This window comes from Colossoma macropomum, unplaced genomic scaffold, assembly GCF_904425465.1.
Source record: "Colossoma macropomum unplaced genomic scaffold, Colossoma_macropomum, whole genome shotgun sequence".
Classification (NCBI taxonomy): Eukaryota; Metazoa; Chordata; class Actinopteri; order Characiformes; family Serrasalmidae; genus Colossoma; species Colossoma macropomum.
Window position 1 is genome coordinate 33,980,249 of NW_023494787.1, and position 13,093 is coordinate 33,993,341.

Sequence of the window (13,093 nt, forward strand, 5' to 3'; positions counted from 1 at the left end):
CTGGGAGGTGTCAAACAATAACACCAACGAATACACAGACTCTGTTACTGGATTCTTTAGAAAGTGCATAGAGGATGTTGTACCCACAAAAACAGTCCACATTTACCCCAAACAGAAACCATGGCTTGTACTCCCTGTACCACCCATGACTGTTCAGCCAGATACAGCTCCAATGTCATCATCAAATTTGCAGATGACAGCACGACTGTGGGCCTGATCTCCAATGACAACGAGGAGACCTCCTGGATTTATACACCAGCTGGTGCCTGTGGAAGACCAGGAGGATTCTAAAGGACTCCATCCACCCAAGCCACTGTCTGTTCTCACAGCCTCCGAGCGGGAGGAGGTACGGAAGCATAAAGTCCAGAACCAGCTGTTTCCAAGACAGTTTCTTCTCCCCAGGCAATCAGGCTGCTGAACAGCTAGTAGTGCTGGTGTATTGGTCTATGAGCCTGTCACTACACCTCTGAATCATCATCACGATGATCTCCATGGAAAATCCACACCGCATCCTGTTCTTGATATTCTTCTACAGTGTTTTTATTTTGTTTTTTCTACACTAATTTCCAAATCTTTCTTTACTTTAGACCACTTTGTCGCTCTCTGTTCTATTTCTCCTCTTTGTACATAATGTCCTTAAGTACCCACACATTTCTGATTGGTGAATTCAGCCTATTTAAGGTGCACCCACAGACCCTTTTCACAAGAAACGGAAGTGTGTAAACACTGCGTAAAACAAGTTCCACTTTTGCCTTATGGACAGTTACTAACTCTAACGTTCATATCACTTCAGCTCACCACAGAAAGGTGTGTCACTTTGAAACAGTTGCTAAGATTGAAATTCGAGAATGCGTCCAGAATTGAAAACACCAAACACACAACAATGCTTTGTGGAAAAATTCCTTCACAGCTATCATGGTACATTATTGTCAGCTAGCTAACATCTTCAGAGTGACAAATCGATGGACAGGTGAAAATAACTACAACGAAATAAGCCACATTGGCTGGAGATGTTGAAACAGCTTGCTAATAAAAAACTAGTTAGCCAAACGCTGATATTGACCGTTTTTAGGGAGAAAATGAACTGTTCCTCTGAAAGCGGCTGTTCAATGCATGCAATGCATTGAACCTGATTGGAATTGTGAGGATTTTTAGGGTTCAAGCACGCAATGCATTGAACCCTATTGAAATTGTCAAGATTTTTCTTATTAGGGTTCAAGCACTAAGTGTGTAGAACCCTATTGGAATTGTCAAGATTTTTCTTATTAGGGTTCAAGCATGCAATGCATTGAACCCTATTGTAAGTGTCAAGATTTTTCTTCCTATTCCTTTTCTTCCCTGAAACGGAACGCACAGCCCAAACCGTAAGTCCTAGAGACTTGAAACTTGGTCAACAGGTAGTAGTCCCTCCTGCTACTCAGGCGCAAGGAATCAGCCCTGTCGGCCACAAGGTGGCGCTATAGCGCAGGTCAACGCGTTTGGGTCTATATCTCCTAAACCAGATTTTTGCCAGACAAGACATAATTTTTTCCAAGTTCCTTGGGTCCAAACAAACAACTTTGCCATTTGGACCCTTTAGCTCCGCCTACTTAGATTTTGAGCTAATTTGCATAATATGTGAAACCTACTTTTGCGAACTAGTCCTGCAATTTTTGCCCGATCCTCATGTTTTTGGTGTCAAAAAATTCAAAAGAGCCTGAACCTCAATAATTATCAAAAACATTTTGGCTTTTATAAACAACATGGCTGTCATATGCAAATTAACCCTTCTGGATAAATTCAAATTAATTCAGAATTAATTTAAAATTCTGTAACTCCACAACCCTTCAGCCAAAAAATTTCAAACTTGACAGACACATTTGGGAGAAGATTCTGAGGTAGCCATTCGATTTTTCTGCACATATGTCATTAGGGGGCGGAGTTAATGCTACATGGCTGTTTCTCAGCATCCATACATCCGATCAGGCTGAAACTTTGTAAATACCATCTGTTGGCCAGACTATAAGTGAGTCCTTAACGACAATTTGATTAATTGAAGTACATGGTTGCCATCGGCCAATCAGTATTTAGCAGGCTTTTGACAGGCTTACCATTGACCAATCATCATGAAACTTGAATGATCTCTACATATAGCCACTTTCTAACAATCAATAAAGTTTGAAAAAAATTGACCACTAGGGGGCGCTATTCATAAAAAATAGCATATTATTACATATTATTACTATTTTATTACAAGTTTGCCTGAACATCCTTGTGTATCATATGTAGTAGGTTATTCCAAACAATTTTGCATATGCATATTTATTACAAAAGTGCATAGCTTTTTTGTAATTCGTAACTATTTAAAAAGCCTACTTTTCGAACTAGTCCCTGGATTTTGTTCCAATCTTTTCGAACTTGGTTTGGAAAAATTGGCATGTGTAGGTAAATAATTATCAAAAACATTTTGACTTTTCTACTCAGGGTCGTGTGGATCAATCAATTAATTACTGCGACCATGGCATTGTTAGCTTGATTAGCTATAACTCAACAGTCATTGGTCGCATCATGTCCAAACTTTAACAACTTTTACATATTTGGACTGTAATGTGTCTGCCAATTTTGGTCCAGATTGGCCTTTAGGGGGCGCTTTAGCACTCAAAAACACTTAAAAAATCAATTAAAATGCTATTACAATGTTATTACAAGGTCGACAGATAAACAAATGGTGCCATACGACTCAGGTCACTCACATGAACAACTTTCCAAGTACATGTTCTGTCACAAATTGTACTGTTTGTCTTGTATTTTGGCTTATTCATTCAAAGACTACATTATACGAAGGCTTATTATACAAAGGTCAAAAGGTCAATCTGACCAAAACTTGGTAAACATCTTTGGATATGGTCCCTGATCAAGAATCATGCCATATTGTGGCCTTTTCATATGGCATTTCTAAAAAGGCTTCAAGATTATGTTATACAAAGCCTTGAAGCCTTTTTAGGCCTAATATAATAAAAGGCTTGAGGCCTTTTTAGGCCTAATGGGGTAAACCAAAAGCTTGAGGCCTTTTTAGGCCTAATGGGCTAAACCAAAAGCTTGAGGCCTTTTTAGGCCTAATGGGCTAAACCTGCAGGAGGGCCCATGCTGCTGTTGCGTGCTTGAACCCGCTCATTGCCGCTTGTGGCTATATTTGTTATTGCTTTAGTGGAAGCAGTGTGACCCTGCAACAAGTACTTCCAGCTGAAAAAATGCTGTGACCGGCATTCAGCTGTCTCAGACAGCCTGTGTAACCTCCACAGAACAGCACTGCAAATAGTGATACTCTGGAGCAGTTGAAAGGGAAGCAAGGAAGGAGGAAAGGATGGAGAAGAGAAGGAACGAAGAGAAAGGAAGGAAAAATATAAATGAAAATGAAAGGAAGAAAAGAAATAAGTTCTGGAAAAAGAAAGAAAGGAAACCTGGAAAAATGAAAAGCATAGCATGAGATTTAGAAAATTTTCTGAACCCCTGATGCAGAGAAAGGACTGTTTTATTACAAGTATTCTGGTTATGTTGATATTCAATAATAATTCAGCTTCCACTTACATCAGACAGAGGCACTGCACTCGGCTGGTCTTGACTAGGCAATGCACTCAGATATTGCTGATGATGGAGAAGCAATCTGACGGCAATGTGATAATTGGCGTTTTGGGAAAAGCACAGAGAGGGAACTAGAAAGGACTAATTTACTGTTAAAGAGCTTGTAAATATGGTAGTGTTTTACACCACAGAAGAAGACACAGCAGTTTTCACACAAACTGTTGAGCTTTATTTAAGACTATTTTGGCTACAGCCTTGGAATGGTAATTCCTTTGCTCTCAGTCTTGCTATACCTCTAACTTGCTTGGTCAGCAGCAATAAAAGTGATGCTCTCTTCTTGAACTAAGCATCAACACAATGAAAGAAGGCTTCACAATAAGAATCATTGTAGAAATAAACTGCAGAAAACAACTGCAGCAGAACAGATAATCCAGCATTAACATAACCATTTTCTTTTTTCCTGAAACTAATACAACATGTAGGGAAACTCGGGTTCCTGTTTAAGAAGTATGCAAGTTCACACCCCAACAGTCAGTTAAAATGTTAAGGTTAAGTGACTGAGCATTACTCTAGAACAGCTAGGTTAGCTCTACTCTGGAGAGAAAGCTCTTCTGATCTCCATCTGGTGTTCTCAGATTAAAAAAGGTAATAAATAGTATTAAACAGTACATACATAATGTTTTATTCATTTTTACAGTTAAAACATTATGTTATCGTGGGGCCTTTAAAAGGTTACTGTGTGTGACATGAGTAAAATGGCTAAAACCACTTGCAGTCTGCAGTTTCTCCAGCAATTAAAGAGTGCTATTAGCACGCAAGTCGCCATGATACTAAAGAAATCTACTACCAGAAGAGGCTCATGAATGTGTTTGTAGTAATGTCTATCACAATATCAGGTAAAAAAGCTCATTAGTTCTGAATATAAGATTCTTGGAAGTAATAAAAGGCAGTATGTACTCTGCCGAAGCAGTGAGAGACCACCATGCCTACAACCATCAGTCAAGCATGATGGAGGATCAGTGCAAGCTTAGGGAGGTATAAAAATAACTGGAGTTTGTGATTTGTGTTTGACTGACGGCATCATGAGTGCTAAATAGTAAAAAAAAAAAACCCTCTGGAAAATACATGTTGGGAACAAATGCATTCTACAGAAAGACAACGACCTAAAGATTACTGCTGAGAAGTTTCAGACATACCCATCAAACAAAGAAGCTGCTGACAACAACAAAACAAGAGCCCAGACCTCAACACAAGTTATTTGTGTTTCATATTACGTGGATCATGAGAAGCAGAAAATGCAACCAACTTTTAAGACTCTTGGACAAAAAAATTTAACTTTTCGCACTCAAAATTGAACTTAAAGTCCAGAGCACTTAAAGTTTAAAGTACTTAAAACTTTAAATTTTAAAGACTTGTTTTAGGCAATAGTTTAAAATGAAACAAACTGTCTCTACAGAATACGAAGTTATTTCACCAAATTTACAGTACATACAACAATAAAAATGTGTATGACTCATACACATGGCTCATTATGGTCAAATGATTTATGTTATAAAACAATATAAACCTAAGTTGTTTGAGGCAATTGAGGCATTTGTTTAAGCCATATGTTTACGTATCAGGTTTTACAGTATACCATGCAAAACCTCCAAAATTCAGCTGCTTATCAGAGCACTGTCTGAAATGACCTTAAAAATAAAAAGGTGTAAAAAGATGGTGGTTAGGACAAATAAAAACAAAGAGCAGTGCTCAAAATAAAAAAAGATAAGTGACAAGCTTGAAATAGCAAAAACAGCAAAACACTTTTAAAAACACTAAAACAAGTAAAAACTGCATTAAATACAGGTGGATTCATTAGGTGGATTAACAGTGGATTCCTATTATTACCAGTCTTATAAGTAGCATGTGAATAATTGGCAAGCGGCAATTAGAGGGTCCAGGCATGTATCAGCTCAATAAGGCCTTATGCAGTGTGGGCCAGTGATGTAACAGGGTCTAATGCAGTTTGAACCTTATTTACTGAGAGAGGAAAAAATAAAAGCTTTGTTTGCAATAAATTTTGCACAGAGGTCTTTAAACATGATATTTGCTAATGTTCATGTGTACAGATGTTTTGAGTTTTGTATAACGCGCAAAACATGTTTAACAAAGAGGTCAAAAATGTATGAAAAATGGTAAAATTTCTGACAAAGTTGTATTTGCCATGTTGTTTAGTTTTACCATTTGATATGCATGCCATAATGAGGCCCAATGCACCCATAAGGGGCCCTTTTAACACAGAGCAAAGGGAGTCAGAATGTCAAAAGGTCTCCATAAGTTACATCAACAAAAGTTATTCAAGTTTGTTCAAACTGACCTTTTGGCCTTAGTATAATAAGCAGTATATGTTAAACATGTTCAGTCAAAATAACCCGACAAGGAGTTCAATTTCTGAAATAACTTCTAATTGCAAAGTTCTTAAGGTCAGAGAACTCAATTACATGGCCCTCATTATTTACCTATAGATGACATATCTGTAACAGGATTTGTAAAGACTAAGTGTTTTTGAGCATTTTACCATACCTTAAGGGCTAATCTGGACAAAAAATTTGCAAACCTCATCACATGAAATTTCAGAATTTCCAAAATTTCAACTTGATCTGAAGCAGTTACTTAGCAGTGATAGGGCTCCCTAATAATGTACATTTGCCAAAATGAATAAGCTACCTTCATCTATCATACACAACCATAAAGTTTCACATTTTTTGGATAAAGCATTCTTGAGTTACAAAAATTTTAGTTCACAAACGGATATAATGCAAAGCTCTTTTGTTTCTGATTAATGATAATGCTCATTTTACGATGTTTTGAATTAGACTTGTGAGATGGGGCAAATTACTAATTACTATTATTGAACTGTTCTGCAACTTGGCTGCTAATTACTTTAAAACATTGGTCAAATTTCTCCATATTTGGTTTGTGCATAGTCTGACAGACTTTAAACAATTATTGCTTTTATGGTCTACTTACTGGTAAAAGCAACTCATATTTGGTATGTTAATAGAATGGTAGACTTTAAACCAAAATGTGCAGGTTTTTTGTCTACTTACTGGTAATAGTCATTTAACAATGTGCTGAATTTGACTCATTTCAGTTATATGGGATTACTAATTTACTGAACTTATTTGGTAACTTCTGCAGTAAAAGGAATTCATATTTGGTTTGGTCATAGTATGGTCAACTTTAAACCAAAATGTGCAGGCTTTTGGTGCACTTACTGGTATTAGTTATTTCATAATGTGTTGAAATTGACTTAATCCATTAGATAGGATGCAAATTACAAATTGATTTGGTTGCTGCAAATTGCTTTATCAAGCTTCATTAAAATGACTTCATCTTTGGTTTGTGTATAGTATGACAGACATTGAAACAATATCTGTTGTTTTTTGGACTACAACTGAAAATGACTTTTAAATTGTGATGAATTTGCAAATAGTTTAAACAAAGGCAAGAGATATGTTCATTTTACATAATACATGATTCCATATTGTAGAACCCTCTGGAGCTGTATTTAGACCATAACCGGCTTACTTCTTAACTGTATTATACTGTACGTCAGTATTAAATTTACTATGATTTAGAAAAAACTGCACAGAGATGAGCTGATTGATCGTAAATCGTAGGACTAGTCCACCTACGTGTGCGAAATCTGGAACAGCACACAGTAGCAGCATGCCAACTTTAATGTCAATCGGACAACCTTGAGTTGTGCAACACTTTTTTTGCATTTTTTCAAACCTTGTGATGCAGATGCACCAAAATGTAAAGACTAAGGTACATGTGTGTAAAGTTTTTTTTAACAATGAGTTACAATTAGAATTCATTTGACACCAGATTGTGGCAGGTGGAAAACCACTGACTAGCTCACAGGGAAAAATGTGTGAAATTATGCATAAAGGACAACTGATGTCACAATCTAAAGCACTATTCAGACACAATTAGGTTTCCATAGGGAGGTAAGGTAATGGAATTTTTACCGCTGTTTCTCTGTGATTTTAGCTCTGCTCAAATTTGCCATGCAATTTATTTTTACACATCAGTAAGGATTCCAGCACCTTTTACCTACCATAAAACAAGCCACATGAAAAAACTCCAAGTTATATTAATCTTATGTGAATTGACGTGTCAGTAAAAATGCTATCATATTGTGAGAAAAGGGAGTTTCTTAAGTATGGAGGCGCTCGAAGATGTGTTTACTTGTACTCTCCAGCTAAAATCAAGCCAATATATACTGTCAATACATACTGTCTTACCTCAAGTGTACGACTCAAATCAAATCAAATAACATTTGATTTTGTTCAGTGATGTTGAACGTTTGCTGTGAATTCCCAAGCTAATGACAATGATGCAGTGCCTTAACTTAAGATAATAAGAAATATGGTTAAGGTAAATGGAACAGCATCTAAATTAAATGTTTTGACAAGTTTTTAAGTAGGCATAAGCAGCCACTCCCATCTCTATAATTTATGAGGAGATTTCTCAGCCTGTGCGAATAGGTCATGAACATCACAGATGTCCTGTGGTAAAATGACATTACCCCACCTCCCCATGTAAAACTGATTCTGTCCAATCAGCACTCAAGTGGGCAGAACTAATTGGCTTTTGAGGCTTTTTTGTGGGCCATGTGACAAGTAATCCGTGGAAAAAAAAAATTGTCTGTATGATACATGCAGAAAATACTGACCTGAAGGTTCGATGCTTTGCTACATCTTGAGGCTGATCGACTTGACTTGTGGGCCTGAGTAGCAGGACAGACTCCTATCTATTGACAAAGTTTAATGTCTATACGACTTATGGTTTGGTCTGTACAATTCGGTCTGCACGATTTGTTTTTTGGGAGAAAAAAAACAAGAAAAATCCTAACAATTACAATAAGGTCCCAACATTTTGTTCTTTGACCCTGGAAAAAGGTCTGAGCTGTACAAACATATGCTTTATACTTAACTGATTGTTTCTCATTGAGATTAAATTCACTTTAACACTGACAATTACTGACAGTTATCAGTATGCATATACTCTCCTCCAGTTCCACTGCTGACTAAGATTTTAATGTCGCTAAGCATTTAGACCATGTACATAATGTACAGCAAGTTCATAAAATATAGTAATGTAGGGTAAAAAAAAAGTTATTAAAAAGGTTGTCATTAACTCCTTACAAACATGAAAATGTTACTATAGATGTTAGAAAAGGTGTATAACTCACCTGCACGTGCAGCAATCAGGTGTGTTGTGCAGTCAGGATCTTTGGCGCTAAGCACAAGGCTCTTGCCTATCTTGGCACCCAATGCCTTGGCATGGTAGCACTCTCGTGTTCGCTCCATGGGATAGTTAGTGTGGCATAAGCCACTAAACACAACAGTGGTGCCTGCCAAGGATCTGCTCTTCAGCTCAGGGACAATTGTACGAATGTCTGGCATCTGGAGACTCTCCTCCCTGAGGTAGGCCTCATAGCGCAAGTAATATTCTTTATGAATGCGAACTAAGACCTCTTCTAGGTAAATCAAATAATCGTCTGTGTCTTCTTCCTCCTCCTCCTCCTCCTCTTCATCCCCCATGCTGTGGTCTAGAGATTCCTCACCCATTGTGATGCCAGATTGCTCACTGTTTTGAGACTCTGTCTCTGTTTCTTTTTTGTCAGCACAGCCATTATCAAGCTCACTAAGAACCCCCTGATTCTCCTCTAGAGCTTCTACATGTCCACCTCCATTTCCCTCTCTAACCCAGTTGTCTTCCTTTAGTTTTGTTTGTTTGTATGTTCCAGTTTCTGAAAATTGTTCTTCATTTTTGCTGTGTGGCAGCCCTGGTTTACCCGAGTCAGTTTCGCTGTCACTTAAAAGGTCAAAGTCCAAGTCATTATGTATATTATCAGCAGTAGTCACATTCTCTCTAAGCACTATTTCACCTGAGTTACTCACTCTACTTGAGACACCTGCTTCTCCCCTCTTAACACTATATTTGTCACTCAAATGTTCTGTTCCATCTCCTTTCCCCTCAGGATGACTTTTCTCTCTGGTTGTTGGCCCCCGAATGTCGCAGCTATAGGCTGACATATCTTCATGCACAGCTTTGCAATCTCTGTCATGTTTCCTGAATCCATTACTCTGCTCCCCATGTTCTGATGTTGCAGACAGGTCTGAGCTTCCTACAGGCTGACTAGCCTGGGTACCTACAAGACAACACAAGATAGTTAAGGTATAGACAATTAAAGAAGGAAAAAAGGTGAACAGGCTTATCTCCAAGGAATAATACCTGACACAGAACTTTGAAACAAATAATACCTGTTTTTGTACAAGTATATATTTTGCAGGTAGCTTCTACAATGTAATCTATTTCATTCTTTGGTAATGAAATAAGGCATGTTCTGAGAGAACCTATGAACAAGCTTCAGTGTCTCCTCTTCAAACCTCAATAAGAAAAATTATTTTTACTGTCCTGAATCAACCATAAATCTTTTCAAATATTGAAATTACCACCATATGTGGCACATTTCAGTAAAATGTTTTTTGTCTGTTTAACATTAGCAAGTGAACAGACAGACAGAACACTTTACTAACATTACTCTGGCTGTTTCTTTGATCAGAAGCATTATAGGTAGTAGGAGTGTAACAATACACAAATTCACAAATTTCACGATAAAGATAAAATGTGTCCCGTGGTTTTTGTACCACCATTTTTGTTTGTTCAGAGTCCAGACCAGAATAAGACTACGGCACCTACTGACAGCATTATTAATACAAACATGTCCATTTTTGAAAAGAATATTAACTTGCCATAAACTGAAAGAGGTTAGAAAATAGTTGACATGAAATTAAGAATGTAAGCCCTGTGAATTCAATAAGTTTGACATCTGTACTACCAGCAACAAATTTAGGACTGAATATCAGTGAGCATTTGTTACCAGTATCTTTCTTTGCCAGCTGGCTGTCTCGTGACCCCGGTGGTGCATTGATGTCACCCGTTCCTTTGAAGTACACATACTTTCTCACAGTGATGAGGTTGGGGGCAAACTTCCACACATCCTCTCTGTCGTCAATGATGCACACCATAGAGTCACCACATGGGAACAAATTTCTACAAGGGTAAAATTCAGCTTTACTGGCTTGTACATGGACATGACAGCATCTCCAGGATGTTACTGTATTCTGTCAATGGTTTCAATCACAGCTATATCATCTGAAGGGAAATCTGTCTGTTTGCTGTTCTTAAAAACACTTCTATTAATATCTAGGCACAAGATATTTTTGGTGCATTTTTGACATCCCATCTCTCTCGCTGTTTCACAGTAAGAACTGACTATCAGGTCATTCCACGGCAACTCACCTAGGATGTGTCTAGCCATGTCATTGATTTCATGAAAAAAAATTCACGCAAAAAACAGTAAAAATACAGTATGAGATTGAGCTAATCAACCATAAACACATTTTTCATTACCTTTTTCCTCACATTTTTCATTACCTTTGTTATTAAGGTGCCATTAATGATGAAGCTGACTATATTTGATCGCGTGATTATATGCTTTGTACTATTAAGTGTATGCTTTTTCAATTACAACAAATTTCAAAATCTCTGTGCAGTGATGTAATATTAGCAGGCTATGATCAACTCAAAATATGCCACACCAGAACTAGCAGCCAAAACCTTTAAAAGCAAAAGTTCAATACAAAAGAGGTACCGAAAGTATCAAAGGAAAATCGTGAAATATATTTAAAGCATATCAAGCACAGCAATAATATCACTCACTTAAGATTTCCAGCCTTGGAGTATGGGTCAATGCACTCATCTCTGGACAGGATTCTATGAGAGAAAAGCTTCTTTTCAGGATCCAGGAAGCCTTTGCAAGAATACAGAAAGGGCAAAAATGGGAAAAAAAGACAAGACAACAAGAAAAACGTTTTAAGACAGACTCTTAAAAAAGACAGACAGAGTAAATGAGTAAACACCTTCCAATGCTGCAACATGATTACTTTACACACTAGAGCTTGCACTCTTTGCATTTAGTTTTCTCTTTTGATGAGAATAGGTGAAAAAGCTGGACGAATTAAAGACCTGTAACCTCACTCAGAAAAGGCTTATGGACTGCAGTTTCATGTTTTTTTCAGAAACCTGGCTAAATAGTGATGTTTCTAACAGCGTAGTGGAACTAGAGGAGCACACTTTCTTCAGAGCTGATAAGTCAACTACAGCTTCGGCTAAGAGCCACGGTGGTGGTGTTCGCATTTATGTAAACAAAGCATGGTGCACAGACTCAGTCAATACTCTGCTGATTTAGAGTTCCTAATTATTAAGTGCAGACCCTTCTATCTTCCACATGAGTTTACCTGCATCGTGGCTGCTGCATTTTTTATGCCCCCCCCAGACGCTAATGCTAATGTGGCTATGAAAGATCTCTGTGCTGCTATTAGCAAACTGTGCACCCGGACGGAGCCTTTATTGTCGCTGGGGACTTTAATCACTGCAGTTTGAAATCTGTACTTCCAAAGTTTCACCAGAATGTCTCTGCAACACAAGGGGACAAAGAACTTTAGATCATGTTCACACCAGTGTGCCTAATGCCTACAAAGCAACATTCCTCCTCCACCTGGGACAGTCCGACCACCTCTCTTGTTCCTGCTCCCCAAGTACAACCCAGTCATCAAACATGTGAAACCCACAACAAGATCTGTAAAGATCTGGATGGAAGGGGCTGTCTCCTCTCTTCAGCACCAGTTCCAGCACATAGACTGGAGTGTGTTTGCAGCCCAGGCCACCACAGACCCTCATAACACTGACATTTACACCAGCTCTGTCCTGGGACATATCAACAGCTGTGTGGACAGAGTGACAACTCCCAAAATAATTAAAATCTTCCCTAATCAGAAGCCCTGGATGTACAGAAAGGTTCGCCGACTGCTCAAGGCAAGAGATGCTGCCGTCAGGTCTGGAGACCAAGATGCTTACAGCTTAGCTAGAGCCAACCTCAGAAGAGGCACCTGAAAGGCCAAACACTGTTACAAACAGTGGACTGAAGAGCACTTCAACCCATCTGACCTCTGGCATTTGTGGCAAGGTATACAGTCAATTACTGACTTGAAACCACCCTGCACTGTGCCCCCTACCAACTGCGCCTCACTCCCAGATGAGCTCAACCACTTCTATGCTCGCTTCGACAGGGGAAATAAGGTGGTCTTCTCCAAAGCAGATTTACCACCTAATGAGAAGTCACTCACACTCTCTACCACAGGTGTCTGTCACACTCTGAGCAAAGTGAATGCACGAAAGGCAGCTGGCCCTGATGGAGTACCTGGCCGTGTCCTTAGAGCATGTGCTAAACAGCTAGCCAGGGTCTTCACGGACATTTTCAATCGGTCACTGGTCCAGGCAGTTGTCCCAACCAGCTTCAAGACTGCCAGTGCCAAAGCATTTGACTACCTCAGCCCTCATTGACTTCCGCCCTGTTGCACTCACCTCCATCATCTCCAAGTGCTATGAAAGACTAGTTCCTTCTCATTCGAAG

At 38.6% G+C, this 13,093-nt stretch overlaps 1 protein-coding gene across 1 annotated transcript in view; it reads right to left on the reverse strand.

Annotated features, from left to right (window-relative positions):
- The window catches only part of ctdp1 (CTD (carboxy-terminal domain, RNA polymerase II, polypeptide A) phosphatase, subunit 1), a 150,906-nt gene that overhangs the window by 54,873 nt on the left and 82,940 nt on the right, over window positions 1–13,093 (reverse strand). The window contains exons 6-8 of the mRNA XM_036567056.1: window positions 11,341–11,431; window positions 10,499–10,671; window positions 8,804–9,766 (exon numbers count right to left, since the gene is read on the reverse strand). Of these exons, the coding sequence (XP_036422949.1) occupies window positions 8,804–9,766; window positions 10,499–10,671; window positions 11,341–11,431 (1,227 nt within the window). The remainder of the gene's footprint in view (window positions 1–8,803; window positions 9,767–10,498; window positions 10,672–11,340; window positions 11,432–13,093) is intronic.